Source organism: Macaca thibetana, chromosome 6 (assembly GCF_024542745.1).
Source record: "Macaca thibetana thibetana isolate TM-01 chromosome 6, ASM2454274v1, whole genome shotgun sequence".
Lineage (NCBI taxonomy): Eukaryota > Metazoa > Chordata > Mammalia > Primates > Cercopithecidae > Macaca > Macaca thibetana.
This window is the reverse complement of record NC_065583.1, coordinates 169,070,348-169,089,854: the sequence shown is the minus strand read 5'-3', so window position 1 is coordinate 169,089,854 and position 19,507 is coordinate 169,070,348. Positions and strand designations below refer to the sequence as shown.

General features: G+C 38.6%; 1 protein-coding gene and 1 long non-coding RNA gene across 3 annotated transcripts in view; one reads left to right on the top strand and one right to left on the bottom strand.

The window, feature by feature from the left end:
• LOC126956066 (uncharacterized) overlaps positions 1-13,727 on the bottom strand; it is a 41,157-nt gene extending 27,430 nt beyond the window's left edge. For both annotated transcript variants that reach the window (XR_007726233.1, XR_007726232.1), the window contains exons 1-3: positions 13,668-13,727; positions 10,074-10,255; positions 9,574-9,709 (exon numbers count right to left, since the gene is read on the bottom strand). This is a non-coding gene — a long non-coding RNA (uncharacterized LOC126956066). The remainder of the gene's footprint in view (positions 1-9,573; positions 9,710-10,073; positions 10,256-13,667) is intronic.
• The window catches only part of ADCY2 (adenylate cyclase 2), a 429,519-nt gene that overhangs the window by 336,971 nt on the left and 73,041 nt on the right, over positions 1-19,507 (top strand). Inside the window, exon 15 of the mRNA XM_050792931.1 lies at positions 7,043-7,127. Within this exon, the coding sequence (XP_050648888.1) occupies positions 7,043-7,127 (85 nt within the window). The remainder of the gene's footprint in view (positions 1-7,042; positions 7,128-19,507) is intronic.

Below are 19,507 nucleotides of genomic sequence, written 5' to 3'. Positions count from 1 at the left end.
TAAAATAGGAAGAGTCACATTTTAATACACGTATTGTTTTTCAGGTCTATTTGACCTTACTTTAGAATGTCTCTGTCAACTCTCTTCATAGTGAATAATTATTCAAAAAAAAGAAACATTGAAATGCATTTTAGGAAACAAAGGCCTATATAATTCATTGTAGTACAAGAATCCATTATTTAAACTCTGATTCACAAAATAAACCTTATGATTTGTTAGTAGATTAACACATAATTGTCTCTAAATCAGTTGATATGTGTTTAATTGAAGGCCAATATAATTCCATAATCCCTTGTTCCATTTATAAAAAAATTAGAGTATGGCATAACCCAAGGAATATATACATATTTCTGAATACTTCTAATGCTAAATAATTCCAGTAACAACTTTGTTTTGCTGTTTTCAAAAGAAAAAGAAAGGAATTTAGAGAAGTCACTGTTACAGTTCTTCCCTAGGTTTCTACCTAACTATTAATGATATTATAGTACCCAGAGAAAGCTTTATCTAGTTAATGGATTAGGCTCCAATAAAGAAAACAAATTGCCGTGGGTGTTTCAGAAAGGGAATTTAATAAAAAGAAGTATTTACAGAATAATAGAAAAGCTGATAAACCAAACAGGGGAGAGTATAGTAGCCATGGTGTAGCAACAGAAGAAACTTTCTACCACCTCTAGACTTGTAAGGAAACAGGATAGAGGTGTTGTTAGCAGAAACCCAGGCTCCTGGGCCTTCTTGCAGATGCTAGAACCATGCAAAGCTAGAGCTAGACGAAGGTAAGGTGTTGTCTGACAAGGATCTGGAAATTTAGAAATGTAGGAGTTGCAGGCCATCCAGAAAATGACTGCCAAGTAGAGAGTAAGAAGGAGAAATATACCCAATCTCTTTCTTTCCCTTGCCTCCCAGTTTCCCACCAGCTCTCATCAGCCAAACTAGCTAGAAACATTTGACAAAAAGTCTGTGAAATGAAGTCTTTAGTAGACGGACAGAGACATACTTGAAAGGAAAGAAATTACCAACATACTTAGTGACAAGTTTTCCTAAATTTGTTAAAATCCATCAATCTCCAAAGGCAAGAATCTCTATGAACATCAAGCATGATAAATATGAAGGAAAGCACATGTGGCATATTATAGTCACACTTCTGGAAACAAAGGAAAAAAAGAAAGAAAAACATTAAATGTACCCACACACACAAAAAAAAAACAATTCTTACAAGGGATCAATGACAGAATGAATGGCTGCCTTCTTATCAGAAACTATGGAGAGCAAAAGACACTTGAACATCTTTAAACCACTGATAGGAGCATGTATAACCCTGAGTTAAACATTCAATTCAAATATTCTTTTTCAAAGTTGAGATGAAAAACATTCTGCAAGTAAAAAAAGAGGGAATTCATCACCAGCAAACCTACAAGATATGCTAATGGAAGTTCCTCAGCTAAAGTGATATGATGTCAGAAGAAAACATGAATCTAAGGAAGGAATGGAGGGTATTGGACATGCTTACTGTATGAGAGTATAAAAGACAATATATTTATCTTTCATTTAAGAAAAGATGTATTAACTCTTGGGCAGTCACTAAAAATAAAAGAAGTACAGCTAAAACGCCAAGAGGAAATGAAAAATATTTTAAAATATTTAATTAATAAAATGACAATAATGGAAGAACAGAAAAACAAAAGTAAATGAGACAAATATAAAGCAGATAGTAAAATGGCAGGTTTGAAATAGTAGCAACAAATGTAACAGACCACACTATACAAATAAAACCAATGGGGCAAATAAACAATAGATAACCAACGGGTAAGATTAAATTCAAACATTATTAAATGCGAAAGGACTAACCACTCCAAAGGAAAGTATGACCAAGCCACATTCTCTCTACAAGAGGTGCACTTTAAATACAAAAATTAGGTAGCTTGAAAGTGAAAGGATGAAAAACATATCTGATGTAAACAATAAGCACAAGGAAACTACTATACATATATTAATATCAGACAAAGTAGTTATGAAGGCAAGAAATATTAACAGAGATAAATATAGATAGTGAGTAATGATAAAAAGGTCATTTCACCAGGAGACATAAAATCATAAAGCATGCTTATACCTAATAACAGATCTATAAAATACAGATATGAAAGCACTTAACCTACAGTAGACCATAAAAGCATCTTATGCATATCTGACAAAATCCAAGAAAAAATGAGACAAATCTATGACATAATTAGATATTTAGTATCCCTTTTCTAGTTCTTATTATTATACCAATAGGAATATATAGGAGGTCTGAACAACATTATCAACTTCCTAAAACTAATGAATGTTTCATAAACTACTAAACTGAATTGAAAAATACTTGTTTACTTAAAGTGCACATGGAACATTAACCTGTTACAAAGATATTACTTATGCTAGGCCATAAAAGCATCTCCACAAATTCGAAAATACAGAAATAAATATGAAGACAAAAAATCATATAGTCTGATGTCTAACCACACTAAAATCAAATTAGAAATCATTAACAATAGAATATTTTAAAATATCCCCAAATATTTTAGTGTTAAACTATATGCTTCTAACCCAGGAGTCAAATAAGAAATACAAGAGAAATGCAAAGATGTTTAAATATCAAAATGTAATGTATCAAAATGTGTGGGATTGCAATTAAAGCAGCAATTTAGGGGGGAATTTGTAGCTTTAAAATGCTTTAAAATTAGAAAAGAGGAAAGAGTTAAAAATCAGTTGTCCAAATTTCCATCTTAGGAAGCAGAAAAAGATGAGCAATTTAGAATCAAGCAATTAGAAAGGAATAAATACTAACAAGAAGAAATCAATAAAATAGAAAACCATCAGTAGTGAAAATTAGTAAAGCCAAAATATGGCTCTTTGAAAAAGACTTTGAAAATTCCTAAACCACTAGCAAGACTGATCAAGAAAGGAAAACAGGGAGAAAATCACAAAGCATCCAAACTAACAATTTAAGGGAAAAAAGAGGACTCACTACAGATTCTACAGATATTAACAGGATAGATATGAAATGCCATAAATTACTTGAAACCAAACAGATTTACAATTCAGATAAAATGAGTTTCTTGAAAAGACCATTTACCAAAAACTGAAACATAATAGAAAATTTAACTGTGCATGTATCTATTACATTTATTGAATTTGTTTTAAAAATTTTTCCCACAAAGGAAACTTCATACCCAGATTATTTGTGTGTGAATTCTACCCAACATTTTAAGAAAATAAGATAGAAAGAATTGGTCAAATATTAACAAATTTTGTATTTGTGAATGGATAAAAATGTCTTATTCATGGAAAAAGGCTAAAAGATTGGGGCTACAAAGCAAAGGCCACATCTACACCGTGTGTAGGAGATCTAGCTGAAGCAAAATGAGAGAGGTTGGAAATAAAGGATATAGAATAGCTATTCCAGGAAACAGCTTATAGAATAAAGGAAATATTGATAATATAAATTCCTGACAATAAAGAATTCAAATGAAAGGTATTCAGCATTAAAAGAAAGATTTTTATTATGATTCAGGCACCAAAAATTTAACAGTCATAAATATTTATGCACTTCAAAATCTCTTTGAAATAAATAAAGCAGAAAGTGTTAAAATGTTCAAATACATGGACAAACCTACACTCCTCTTTGGAAATGTTAATATATTCTAACATTGACAGATCAAGTAAGCCAGCCCATTAGGGATTTGACTAACTCATAAGGTTCCTTGAATAGTTATATTTAGAGAAACACTTTGTTACCAGCATAAAAATTACATATAATTTTCAAAATTTCATAAGACATAGAAGTTGAGCATATTTATCCCATTCCAGAAGAAAAATAAATGTCAAAGTGAAATAATAGAGGCCACAATCTCCGATAAAATCAAATGAAATTAGAAATAACAAGAACCAACCAAAAATAATATTCTTGTGGAATTTAAAATTCAGACTTCTGAGTTACTTTTAGTATTAAAAGAAAATGGAAATTGAAATTATAGGCTTTTTAGAAAAGAGTGATAATGAGTAGCTATGAATTAAAGACTGTGGGATTTGGCAAAAGCTGTAACTAGGAGAATATTTATGTCCTTAAATGCACTTATTAGAAGATACAAAAGATTTTCTAATAAATGACAATCCAAAATAAAGTATATAAGTTTAAGTAAGGGGGAAGAAAGGAATTTTTAAAAGTTGAATCAGAAACTAATTAATATAGAAAGGAAAAGCAGACCTTAATAATAAACCAAGAACTTATTCTTTGAGAAGATCAACAAAACATGCAAAACCTCACAAATCTGATCTAAAGAAAATGGCATTAAGCATAAGAAATTACAAATACGGAGAGTTTTTAAATTATAAGAAAATATTACATAGAATATTTTACATTTGAAAATCTAAATGAAAAAGATAATTTTCTAGGAAAATTATCAAAATTGACTCAAGAAACAGAACCAATAAACATGGCAGAAATGTGACATGTCTATTTCTAAAACAGAACCTGGATCGGGAATAGAATTGGGTAGACATAAATGCCAACAACATCACTTAATAGAGCTATAACTTTACGCAAGTTCCTCAACTTCCCTGTGTATCAGTTTCTCTGGCAAAATGAGGTAATAATACTAACTACCATATAGGATTATTGTGAGAATAAAGTGAACTATATATGTACATATATACATAGCACTTGGCACATAGTGAATACTCTATAGATGTTAGAATGTAGCACCAACACCACCAGCACTACCATCACCACCACCATTATCCCCATAACTGTCCCTATCACCATCGCCATCATCATCACCATCACCATCCCTATCACCATCACCATCATCACCATTACCATCACCCATCATCATCATTACCATCACCATCATCATCACCATCATCACCATCACCATCCTCATTATCATCATCATCATCACTATCATCATCACCATCACCATCCCTATCATCATCACCATCATCACCATCATCACCATCATCACCATTACCATCACCCATCATCATCATTACCGTCATCACCATCATCACCATCACCATCATCACCATCACCATCATCACCATCACCATCCCTATCATCATCACCATCATCACCATTACCATCACCCATCATCATCATTACCATCACCATCATCATCACCATCATCACCATCCTCATTGTCATCATCATCATCACCATCACCATCACCATCCCGATCAACATCACCATCACCATCCCTGTCACAATCACCATATCACCTATGTCATCATCATCACCGTCATCATTACCATCACCATCATCATTATCATCATCATCACTATCATCATCACAGATAATTTCATACTTGAGTTTTATCACACCTTCAAGAAGATATCATTCATTCAGTATTTAAACAGTTTGGGGTCTAAAAAAAAAGACGAAATGTTGTTTCTATACTCAGCCTTATGAATATGGCATTACCTTGACACCAAGAAAAAGCTAGGAGAGCACAGTGTCCAAAAAAAAAAAAAAAAAAAACTGTCAGAGCTCCTTCGTAAAAACAGAAGAGAAGATAGCAAATCAAAGCTCAGCAGATGAATCACTGTGGTCGCCTTTAGTCATGAGGATAATGGCAAGCACCCTCCATAGCTCTGAGATGTGGGCTGGCACTCCTCCCGCTGCTGCAGGATCACATCTTACTCATCTTTGTGTCAGAACAGCCTAGCATGAGCCTGGCCCATCAGACTAGTCAGCAATCTAGGTGTACTTGGTATATACACACCCTCCCGCAGAGTCTTATCATCACTCATAAAATCTGAACAAATATTATTATCAGGCCAGGTGTTTGAAAGCATTGTGAATCATGTCCAGGACATGACTCATTGCCCAAAAGTTATTGATTGGGTCAGGTCCAATTGTTGGTTTGAACTCGAGTTTTTGTAGATGTTGTTTGATGTGTGTCCCTGTAGTCATCTCTCTTAATAGAGTAGGTATCTGAGATAGAGAGTTGAGGACAGCTTCTCACCATGACAGCATCAGGGGCTTTACTCAGGGCACTAACTGCTGAATTTGTTTCTCTTTCTGTGGGGCTCACAGGAGTGCACTTACAGGATGATGTCAGCTTGTGGCTGTCTTATATCTGGTTCTTCTGTCCCATACGTCGTCGTTTCGGGATGTTACTCCTCTTCTTAGCCAAATCCTCTGTTTCTTCACTGTCTCTAGCCAACCTCATTGGCATGAGGTTCCATTTTGGTCTCACACACCATCCAACCTCTCTTTGGATGTTCCATTTGCATCTCATCTTTGATGATTCACTGTGCTTCAGTCCTTTTTATACCTCTGTAACTTCTATCCTGGCATTAAACTCAGCTTTAAAAGGCTTTGAATTATTTAATTATTTAAAGGACCTTTTGGATATGTATACAATTCTTATAAATAAACCTGTAATCTGTCAGTAGCAGAATTCGCAACTCGGTAGGTGTGTTTTTCACATGATCATGGGATGCTTTTGAGTTCATTGGTGCACTCAAGCGTGTAAAAAGCCTTGCTACACATTTTGCTGCATCTGTGTTGAACAAAATAGGTTGAATCTGGTTGCATGAGATTGGCGGGGGCGGGGGGAGGACTCAGTGTCTCCTGGGTCAACAGGAACAAGGGTGGAACTTGAGGACTTCCAGGCTATCAAGGTGTGAGGCTGTCCTTAAGGCAGCAGCTGCCAGGATCTCACTGGCAGTGAAGAGGCCACCGAGATGGGGGATGTGGCCAAGTACCACATGAAACTGCCAGACACATGGGCAAGTCATTTAAAAAGATTCTTTATCCTCCATAAAGAACTGATGCTTATGAGGCAGTTTTATTGAGTCAGAGTAAGTTGATTGGCCATCGCTGTGTAGACCCTTTTCTATGGACATGTGTGTGGTATTTTAGCTCCATTTTTATTTCTCAAAAATTTAGTGAGGATTGCAGTCTGAATTTAATAAAGTCCTCATTAACCCAAAAGTATTACTGGTAGCTTTCCAGAATGATAGAAACGATCTCCACCCTGACTTGCTACTTTTTGTTTCCTGGTAGAACGTCCGTCCTGGGCATCTCCTTTGGGGCTGCGTTTCTCTTGCTGGCCTTCATCCTCTTCGTCTGCTTTGCTGGACAGCTTCTGGTAGGTATTCAAATGTGGCGCTTCTTTGAAAAGTATGCTCATTTCATGAAAGCTGATTTCTTACCTAAAACTTTCAGAAACAAGGAGCTTATTGCTTTACCACTTCAAGAACTCCAGATCCCAGTTAAGGAAACATGCACCCTTCAGGTCTATAGGCAAGAATACAGACTGGAACAGCTCACGCACAACCAAGACACAAATACAAAGATGATTTGAAACGTTCGATGTCACATCAGAAGATTGCATTCTTGCTATTTGGTTCTGTCAATATATTTTTATCATTTCCTCTAACTTTTCAGAGTATTTATAGCAGCAAATGCAAGTATAATACGAGACTTTCAGTGTACAGGAGAATTAAAACTAACACAGGAACAGAAAACCAAACACTGCCTGTCCTCACTCATAAGTGGGAGTTGAACACATGGACACAGGGAGGGGAACATCACACACCGGGGCCTGTTGGGGGGGTAGGGGAAAAGGGGAGGGATAGTAGCATTAGGACAAATACTTAATGCATGTGGGGCCTAAAACCTAGATGATGGGTTCATAGGTGCAGCAAACCACCATGGCACACACATACCTATGTAACAAACCTGCACGTTCAGGACATGTATCCCAGAACTTAAAGTAAAATTAAAAAAAAAAAAGTAAACCTAATACATTGCTACAGTCACTTTCAAGCTATACAATGTTGGAGTAGTTGAAGAAAGCATATATTAAAATATCTTTTATTAGTGTTTAATTTAAGCTAATCAGGTTTAAATGCTGGTTCTGGATATACAGATTACATCTAAAATTGGAAGTCTAAAGCAAGTTGCTAGCTGGCCATCGGTCTATGAGAGCATCCTAAGGAAGCAAACAATGGGATAGAAGGCCCTGAAGAGAAGCCACTATTTTGTTTTGTTCAGTGGAGATGAGCTGGGACAGAGAGGCCACTCTGAGCTTCTCAACAGAGGTCATGGGCATTCTCAAGAGAAGCTTCAGAGATTTTTTTTTTAAATAAAAAATTTAACATGATAATTAATAACCTATTATAAAAAATAAATAGAAATGTTCTTTAAAATATTTTTCAATGTATGTATTTTATGTGAGTTCTGCAGTTCTAGACTATAGTCTAGATATTTTCACATTGTCAAAAATCATGATTTCTTCTGCCAGTTAGACTGTGACAAACCCATTTAGATGACACCGCCAAGGAAGCCTCCTGAGGTTTGTGGTCTGTCTGTTACCTCTCAGGACTATTGTGGCTTCTATGAAAGAATTTTTTCTTATTCTGCATAGGTTTACAGTTTGCATCTGTGGCTTTATTGCAATGTTATTTTGCTTTTCATAAAACACACTACTACTGCTAGCAACAATATCAGGACAGCGCGATAGTGGCCTCTTAGAATCCTCGTCCCCCCTTCAAAAGCTCTGAAAAGTGGCAGTCCTGACCCCCAAACTGTCCATTGTATTCCAGTCCGACGTGCTGAAAGCGTTTGGCCAAGGCTGGTTAAGATTCCATACCTTGTCTCGGCCTTTCTGCAGTCGACAGTAAGCACTTTGCCCTCTGTGCCTTATACCGTTGCAAACTTGTGTGGATTTTGTTTACTGTATAATAGTTTAGATGTTTCTAATTGTATTGAAAGCCCTTCCAAAATGAGACTGTGGTTTCTGCTTTACCCAAATGCACACATAGCATCTCGGTTCTGAAGCCCCCTGAAGACATTGTGGGTTGTATAGAGGAGGGAGGACCCTTGGTTAATTTGAATCCGCTCTGAAAGGCCCTGATGGGACTCTTTGGCAAAGTTTGAAAATGCTTATTGTAGAAAGAAGCCTGGTTTTCTATGTTCCCAGAATCATCCCTCGGGTGGAAAGGCACACAGGCTCCCCTGCTCTTTTCCTTACCCCCATAAATCTCCTGAAGTCCATTTCTCAGGTTTTCAAAATAAGAACCATCATTGGTGGTTCCATTGGAAATCCCAACCTAGTTCTATTTAAGTCAGTTCACATCATTGTGCCTAACTAGCCATATTTATCATTTTTATCCCAGGGAATCTGGTCTTGGATATGGGGGCATACGGTATATTTAGGGTATCAAGCTGACTTTTTTTCTTTCTACTGTCTAAGTTGTTATATTAAAGAAACATAGAGCTGGGGGCAGAAAAAAATATCTCAGGAACAACCGTGCTGAGTCTGTGGGAAAGCATTGCTCCCCTGTGATGCCTACCTTTCAGCCTTGCTGGAATCCCACGCCCTGCTGCTCCTGCCATAGCTCTTGTTCCCTCCTGTGGCCAGCCTGAGGCCCCGGTAAGCCGTCAAGGTGACATCCATAGCTCCTCCTGCCCTCCCATCCCTGGAGCTTCCCAGGACCCTGGCCTCCACAGGCCACATGCTAGGAAGTCCCTTTTGACTCCATGGTACCACAAAAGGAAGATTTCAAGGCTGCAAATAAATTGGTGCCTACCTCCTCCTCACAAGAAGCCTGTATGGTGTCAAAGTGCCCAGGAAGCCTAAACATGATGACACTTCGTCTTCCTAAACTTGATTCCATAAGATCTGTGAATGAGGCTCCCTCTAGTGGCCAGCTGCAATTCCTCCTCCTTGGATGTAATCCATGAAAAAATCAAGAAGGAATTCTTTTCACTTCATTAATAGGTACTTTTTTACTGTTTAAACCATTCTGTAAGGATTTTTTAAATTTGCAACATCAAATATATTGGTGTACAGACAATTTAAGAAGGCTTAAGTGTACTTAAGAGTACTCCGCACTCTGCCATCCAAATTCAGTCAAAAACTGCTCATCACAAATATTCCACGGTGGTCATGGAGAAACATTGTCGCATCCTAATTGCTCATTCCCTGGCTTCTTAATAGCTTCCCAGTGTGTAAGGTTTTATAATGATTTGCATTTATTATGTATTAAATACTTAGTTTATTAAAGAGTATTTAATACCCGAAACTTACCTTCAATTAACATATGGTGACTTTTTGAAAACTTCGATGCCAAAGGCAGTATTTGTGCTCTAATACCAGCTTTCAGTTCTCCGTATGAAGAATTAACATAAAATGTAATACTTCATAAAGGAAGCTCAGGAGAGGTCGGCCTGGCTAATGTTTTCTTCCAAGAGTTTTGCCTCTGTCATTCTCTGTTGCATAAAAAGCATAACGCCAATAAATCAAATCGATTGCTTGTTTTACAACTGGCCTTGATAAAAAGGTAGAAAGATATCAAAATAGGAAAAAAAAATAAGGGTGATAATGAATTGCAGATTTGTTCCTGTTGATAGAAAAATCATACAGATATTTGTTCAGTGACATGTTCTCAAACACATGGCAGGCATTTCTTTTCTGTGATCATTATTTCTGTGAGAAGCCCAGCCCTTGCCTCCATCGGCCCCTTCACTCCCACCCGAGGCATGCCCCATGCTGGCTCCCTGCTACCCCCACATTGCCCAGGTCTCAGTTCTTGTGCACGTGGGTGGGCTTAGCCACCGGGCACCTTCCAAGAAACCTGGAAACTGCACCAACTCCTGCACCAAGCCCTTCTTTTTACACCATGGGACTGACAATCTGTATCATTTAGCTTAGCCTCCAACACATAAGATCTCACTGAGACCTCTAAGTTGTTTCTGTTTCCCCTTGAATATATAGAGTTCCTTGTACTGTAGCATTTTTATGGGGTCCTTTCCTACTTTCTCCTCTCATCCGGCTCTGGTTAGCACTCCCTCATCTCATGGAGGCCAAACTTTCTCAGGCCGAGTTAGGTGTCCCCTACAGAACCTTCTCCAGATGTCCCAGCATGGGGCCAGGCTCTTATGTGTAAATGATCATGTGGACGTGAGGAGGAATGTGAGTCAGTGGCCTTCATCACGCTGCATCCAAATGCCTTGTTCACATACACCGTGATTCCTTGACTCTGACATGCCTCCAGCTGTCTCCTCAGTTGGAAATCATCGTCTAACTTTCATAACCCAACTTTGAAGAGCCCATCTTTTCCCCACCAACTCCCCTCGTGCTGACTGGCTGGGATTCCCATTTTGCATTATTACTTTCATTCTTGTGGATGGAAAGATCTTCAGTGAGTTCACTGCAGCCCTGTTTTGTTCATTGTACTACTCTAGTACTTGAAGCACAAGATAAATATTTAATATCAGTCTCTGCTTGAAGGAATGTTGGGTTGCACCCAAGTGCAATTTCCTGGCACCACTGCTCAGAAAACATTCCACCCCCATTCTCACCCCAACTGGACTCCTTCTGAACTTGAAGCTCTGAATCCAGCTCACAGTCATTGTATCCTGCTCCACATTCTGGTAGGTTCCCAGCATCTGCATCTGGGCCTGGAATCTTGATGTGCTCACTTGTTGGATCTTATTAGACACCTCTGCCTCAGGTGCCTTCCTGGGCCCATATAGCAGCCCCTTCATCTCACCATTGCCAACTATTCTGAGGCAGAGAAAGATGTGCCCTAAGGGACCTTCTCCAGATGTCCTAGTAAGAGGTGACAACATGCTAGCAGCCCTCGCTCTCGGCACCTCCTCTGCCTTGGTGTCTACTCTGGCGGTGCTTGAGGAGCCCTTCAGCCCACCATGGCACTGTGGGAGCCCCTCTCTGGGCTGGCCGAGGCCTGAGCCGGCTCCCCCTGCTTGCCGGGAGGTGTGGAGGGAAAGGCGCAGGCAGGAACCTGGGTTGCACGTGGCTCTTTAACACTCACTGCGAAGGTCTGCAGCTTCACTCCTGAGGCCAGCGAGACCACAAACCCACCAGGAGGAATGAACAACTCCGGACAGGAGGAACGAACAACTCCAGAGGTGCCGCCTTAAGAGCTGTAACACTCACCACGAAGGTCTGCAGCTTCACTCCTGAAGCCAGCGAGACCACAAACCCACCAGAAGGAAGAAACTCCAAACATGTCCGAACATCAGAAGGAACAAACTCCAGACACACCATCTTTAAGAACTGTAACACTCACCGTGAGGGTCCGTGGCTTCATTCTTGAAGTCAGTAAGACCAAGAACCCACCAATTCCCGGCACACTAGCAGGATAGTGCTTCCATGTGTAAAGGAATGTGGATGAGAGAAGGGATGGTGAGTCGGTGGCCTTCATCACACTGCATTGAAATTTCTTGCTCACATTCACCATGATTCCTTGACTCTGAAATGCTTTCTACATCAGATGCTACTTAGCATTTCAGAATTTAAAAGTCAAGAGCTGAGAGGGAACCTAGAGATAACCTCATCCAGTCTCTAATTTTGTGGATGAGGGACCCAGGACTCCAAAGGTGCCATCCACTTGAGTGAGTTTTTATTTCCAATTATTTAAAATAAACGTTTCCCCCACAACCCCGCAACACACACACACACACACACACACACACACACACACACACACGAAATGCTGAAGAAGCTGTAATCAGGCCTCTTGAGGATGGAAATGGAGGCTTTGGAGTAGAATCAGGAATGCAATGGCTAAGAGGTCTGCAAAGGCTTCTTATCCTTGGGTAAGAATCTTTGGAATAAATCCAAACTATTTATGATGGACAAGATCCCAATGAGTGGTTCTGATTCCAGCCTCATCACAGTTTGTAAGTAGTAAATGTTGTGTTAAAAATACCTACTTACTCTGCTAGGTGCTTAGCTTTGACTGGCTCATTTATGCTCACAAGAGCCCTTGCAGGTAATATCTATTTGACAGTTTCATAGAACGGGATCTCACAGATGCTACATAACTTGCCTTCCCAGTGGTATATAGCAAGTAGATGTTGGAGCTGGAATTGGAATCAAGCCTTGGAACCTTATAGTAGAGGCAGGTTGCAGAGGGTACCAGGGTTGTGAATGGGGTGAGTCACAGGCAGACGGTGCCCAGCACTAGGCAGGGATGCCCATGCTTATGGACATGGACCAGCATGACACCAAAGTTGCCTTGTGGTGACTGCTCATTACCCATTGATCAAAATCACATTGGTAAGTCATGGTAACCTCACATAGTAACTATTCCTATTCGTCTCTACTCTAGTTTCCTAAAATATGTTTTTCAGCTGTTGGTCCCATTTATTTAAAACTAGGTTCTGGGCAAAGTGTAAATTCATCTTAAAAGACATTTGATATATTTTTAAAGTTAATTTATAATTGTATTTAGATTAAAATAATCTAGTAAGAAAGTACTCAGTATTATAATAATACTTTACAAAATGTTTTATACATATAATAGTCCTTCAAAGTGTTTTCAGACATTATTTTATTTGATAATGAAAATAATCCATTTTATCTAGGCAGAAGCTAAGACTAGAATAAGAAATTCAAGTTCACATTTTCATTACAATTAGCAATTAAAAATAGTACTAGTTGTCACTGTAGCAGTAATAGTAATAAGTGCACATTCACAGTCACATTTAGCTTTCTAAACTACCTGAGGCAGACTTACATTTCTATGATAAATACAAGAGAGTGACTCTAACCAAATATTCCACCACCAAACAAACAAACCCCCAAAACACGTTTAGAACGCATATGCTGGATACACCAAGTGAAAATGCCAGAAAATATCAGAAGAATTGTTACCTTGTGCTTTCAATAGCAGAGATAATACGATGCCAGCCCACCAATGTTCTTCTAGGCAGAGATGAAAGCACAAATAGAGAGGTCGCCTTGGGAAAGGAAAAGTAGGTCACACTCCCAGCTAATAGGAAAGCTTTCTACCCCACAGCCGTGTTTTTCCCTTGAAGTCTGTTTTCTCTCCTGTTAATATCACTCCACCATATATATATATATATATATATATTTTTTTTTTGGTTAGTATTTGCTTAGTGTTCCTTGTTCCATCTTTCTACTTCCAGCTTTTCCTTGTCAACGAAAAGGATATAGGTTTTAGGTGTGTCTCTGGTGAACAGCATGTAGCTCTATGTTCTTTTCTCTGTTCCAGACATCTCTCTCTCTCTCATTTGACAAGTGTGATCGGTTTATGTGCATTGCAATTATTACTAAAATCTTTTAAAATCTACTTTGTATCTTTTTTGCTTCTACTTGTTTTTCCTTCTTTTCTGCCTTCTTTTGGACTCCTGGAGTTCATTCTCTTATTCTCTCTGGTGACTTGGAACTTATATTGGTTTGTTTTTTCAGTTATTACCTTAAAACAGGTAACATGTACACGTGATTAACAAAGTGTATTATTGGTAATATCTCCACTTCCTTGTTGAACAATGCAGGGACCATGCTCTGAGTCTGGTAATTTCTCATCTCCCATACTAGCATTGTTTAAATTTTTCTAAATTTAAACGGCTCAAATTATTCAATGTTTATTCTTGTTTTTGTTAAATGATGTATTTGTTTACTATTTTTTCCAAATACCATTCCACCTTTCTGGATTCAGTTTCCATATTACTAAAATGCTTCCTTTTATAATCCTTCCCATGAGGGCTTGTAAATAATATACCCACTCAGATTTTGTGTTTTAAAAGTCTTTATCTTTTCCTCATGGTGATTATTTATCATTTTTTCTAACATTCTGAAAACAGGATTCCATAATTTCCTGGCCTCTGTGGCAATGAGATTAACTCTCCTGTCCATCTAACTGTTGCAGACACTTGGTCCCTTGTCTCGGTGGGAGTTTTTGCAGGATTTGCTCTTTGAATCATGGGCAGTAGGTTCCATGTGTTAAAGTGTAGCCTGACTTTTATTTTTGAGACTCAGCTGTGTATTCTCAACCACAGACCTCATAATCTGCTCTAGGTCTGCAACGTCATTGTCCAATATCTCCTTGTGTTTTGTCTCTTCCCTGGTCTTTCTGTTCTGTTTTTTTCAAACTTTTATTAGAGGTATGTTGAATCTCTTCATCATATCCTCTGTGTCTCAGTCTCTTTTTCCTATTTTCAACTTTTTTATCTTTCTGTGCTATTTTATGGTTTATTTCCTGAGATGTTTCTTAGCGTCTCCCGTTCACGGGCAGTTCATCCAGTTCCTCAATAACAATTTAGTTTTAATTTCAATATCTACATTTTCATCTCTAGAAAGTTTATGTGGCTCATTTAAAAAAATACTTGTTATTTTTCCTTAATAACTCACTCATTCATATGGATTATAATCCCTCTTTTGTTACTTTAATCTTATTTTAGAAACTATTTCAAATTATTGTCGTATCTGCAGATCTCGTGGTGCTAATTCTACCTCTTATGTTTTTTGACTCTTCCTCATATGGTCCATTGCCTTAGGTACTTTATAATTTGGTTTTTATTGTCAGGCTATGTTCAGGAGGAACTGCCCCAGCCCCCAGATGGGACATCCCTGCACTCTGTAGTCTAAAGTATCATTTACAAGCAGTGTCATTCTTGCTTCTGCCATAGCCCCAAGGATTTTCTCTGGTTTTGACCTAATTAACAACCCTTCAATTTGGAATTCTCATTATGAATCAGGTAATATAATTTCACACCCAACACTTTAGGGTTTGGATTGATCCTTGGAAGCTTATTGATACTTCCCTGAGGTAGTGAATGGAGCTCTTCTAGACTTCTTTGTACAGAAGGAATAGCGGTTTGAGGCTCTGGATTTTATTCAAGAGTCTTAGTTGCAGCCGCCCACGTTTTACTGGCCCAAGGAAATATCTTCTTTTCCCTATGGGTGTTAAAAGGCCATCCGCTAAGTGCCATAGCCTGAGCCCTGATCCAGGACACTCCTGGATCCACCCCACAGCCTCAGTCCTTTTATCACTGAGCTCTCTCTTTGTTTCTGTGCCCTGGTAATTTCCCTTTGAGTCCATCATTAAAAATAGTAAATAGAATCACCACGTATTTGATGAGTTCCTACCATTTAACAAACATTATACTGGCTTCTGAGAAAACAGAGACAAGTGCGATATGGTCGCTGTCCTCAACCAGCTCTGCATTTGGCCGGAGATAAGCATGTCAGCAAAAATGATGCAGTGTGGTACCCAGTGGAGCAACAGTGCAGGGAGGTGGCTCGCCCAGGGCGTAGGGAAGAAAAGGGTTGATTTTGTAAAATATGATTGATTGGCATAAAGAAGTCTTCCTGTGGGAAATTAAAGGACAATTAAATAATCAAAGTACACATCACAGTCTTTGTGACATTAAATGTTACAAGTAATTATTGCTCCGGCTTGTTCCTGCCATTCAGAAGGACGGTCCTCAGCTAATTAAAATGCCAAAGTAGATGTTCCTTTAGGCAAATACACAAAAGTACATGTTTATATGAAACACGAAACCACCATATTTTCCAAGCAAGATTTTAAGATGGATTTTGTTTTCCTAATAATAAAAGTTTGCTTCTCAGCTACTCAGATATCTTTATAACTTTTCTGGATTTTTTTTTCATTTTATTAACTTTATTTAATATGAGCTTCTACTTCAAGTGTCTCATCTGATTTTTAAAATGGATACTAATGAAACAGTAAATGAAGTCTACTTGTATAATGATTAAGTTAAATTATGAAGAATTAATTTTAGAGTGAAAAAATTAGATTTAACTTAATTTGAGAGACTACCAGTTGTTTCCATTGCAAGTGGATCAAAACAAGGGAAGAAAAAAAAAAGGAAGAGAGGGAAGGAAGAGAAGCTGGCTGATATTTTTGGTGGAGCATGTATGAACATTTTGTTTTTCTGAGGAGGATCTGCATGTACTGGATTAGGAACGTTGGGATTCATCCCACGTTTTTCCTACCACACCCCACTGCTCATTATCCCCACCATCAATTCTATGATAGGATTTTCCTTTTTTTTTTTTTTTTTTTTTTCCTGAGACAGAGTCTTGCTCTGTCACTCAAGCTAGAGTACAGCAGTGCAATCTCAGCTCACTGCAACCTCTGCCTCCTGGGTTCAAGCAGTTCTCCTGCCTCAGCCTCCTTAGTAGCGGGGATTACAGGCACCCGCCACCACACCCAGCTAATTTTTGTCTTTTTAGTAGAGACGGGGTTTCACCATGTTGGCCAGGATAGTCTCGAACTCCTGACCTCGTGATCCGCCCATCTCAGCCTCCCAAAGTGCTGGGATTACAGGCATGAGCCACCGTGCCTGGCCAGGATTTTTCTATAAATTTATATTGCTTCTTTTATTACATCTCCCACTACATTTAGTACCAATCCCTTGTTTGTTAGTGGATGAATGTGATATTCACATCCAAGAGCATTTCTAGAAGGTACACGGTGAGCTCACTGTAAGTAAGAGCCAATCATGGGGTTCAGTGAGATGATCAAGTAAGGGAAGAAACAGATGTGACTGAAATTACGCCAGGAATTAAACCAAAGATCAAAGCAAATGACTGCACCGACTGGGCTCACAGCAGGCATTTTCTCATTTTCAGTTGAATAGTATCTTCCAAATAAAGGCCAAAATATTCTTTGAGATGTTGTCGTTTATAACATTTAATTAGGATGGTCTGAATTTTGATAAATGTTTTTCCACCAGGGCCTTTAATACTTAATCAAAAACAGGATAAACTGAAGCCAATGATCATATCAAGAGCCAAGCTGTAATTTTTCTACAGAGCTACACACTGAATCAAGGATCTCCGTTTTTCTTCATCAGATTCCTTCCATTTGAGGATCTTAGTCTTGTTTCTCCTCTTAGCCCCATCATTGGTTTCTTCTGCTCCCCCCACCAGCTTGATCCTCCACTTTCTCTTTCGTCATTGTCATTGCAACTGTCACCTCTCTGTTCTCTTCTACTTCCTTGTCCTTGCTGGCAGCAATCCTTGCCAATTTTTACACTTCAGAACAAGTTTACTTACCTTGTCGCTGCTTGGTAACAAGGAAAGATAGCCACCTGTCTCCCTGACCTCTGGAACAACACATTTGGCATAAGTTTTAAAACAATTGTGAGGGAGAACTTTGAGACGTGCATGGAAACTGCATAGGTGAAGCAACTGAACCAAGTGCATCCTGAACCTGTAGTGCCAAACCCACGTCCTCCGAACCCCCATGCGTCTAGTAAGTAGCTGCAAGTGTTGCTGATTTGTCATTTTGCCTGGCATGTCACATGAACGGAAAAAAAATTCCTGCATATCTGCCCAGGTCTGTTTTAGTAAATTACTAGCCTGTGAGCAGAATACAACATATTCCTATTAGATAGCGTATCTGACAAGATTATCACCATGTATTTTTCTAAATCTTCAAATGCAGTAACTTGTTTTAATTTTGTAATTTCAAAAATTTGTCTGTGTAATAACTAGATAATATTTTACCTAATTGACAGCGATATGCAATCTTAGCTAGATGTACATTTTCTCCTGAAGTAATAAACTTTTTAAATGTTCTGCCATTAACATTTTCATTATCATCTCTATTGATAATTTCTGTTTACAGAATTTATCATATTTTTATTCAGAATTTAATTCATATCAGAATTATGAAAAATTATCATAATTTCACAAACATAAGAGCATTGATTTTAACAATTTTCTATTAAAGATACTAATTGTAGTCGATCTGGATGTGAATATAAATATATTGTCCTAATTTGCGAGAATCAAACCAAATGCCATCATCCACTGGAGTCTGAGTTAGATGAGCGTGATATTTCATTTGAAGCTCGGCTCTTCATATTTTATTATAGGTTGGTGCAAAAGTAATTGCGGTTTAAATGTAATGGCCAAAAAAAAAAGCTCAACCACTCAGGAGGCTGAGACAGGAGAATCGCTTGAACCCAGGAGGCAGCGGTTGCAGTGAGCAGAGATCACGCCATTGCACTCCAGCCTGAGTGGCGACAGAGTGAGACTACGTCTCAGGAAAAAAGAAAAAAAGAACACAGATTTGACTGTGTTTTGTGATATTAATATTATTAGAAGTAGCATGCATTAAACAATAATGATAACCATTCGTGGGTGGATGTTTAATGATAACCATTTGTGGGTGGATGTTTTCTGGTTACCTGACCCTCTAAGATGCTGCATGTTTAGAGCATTAAGGGACAATTTACTGCATGGCAGATTTCCTGCCACCACCAACCCCTATCCAAACCTGTTCTTGAGTAGAAGCGTCAAGTGCAGATCTGGTTCTGCTGCTGCTGGTGATCAGAGGCCCTGCAGAGCTGGGCCAAGGGCGCCCCCTGCCGCCAGCCAGCAGTCCAGCTCTGGGCAGCCTCTGCGGCTGAGGGCAGCCCTGGCTCAAGCTCCCTGGTAGGTACTCGGAGAAATGAGAGGAGGGCCCGGGAAAATCAGCCCAAGAAGTGAACCCCGAACCTGGTCCCGTGTCTCCTTCAGTGGGGCATGTGCGCTGTAAACAAACATTCTTCATCTTTTCCTATCAGGAGCTGGAAGGAAGAAAAAAAAAACCAAAGCCACCATGGTGGAAAGGAATAGAGAGGAGATTTTGTTGTTGTTGTCGTTGTTGTTTACATAGATATAAAGCAAATAGGAATTTGGTCATTAAAATGTTTCTAAGAAATATTGTGTTTTCT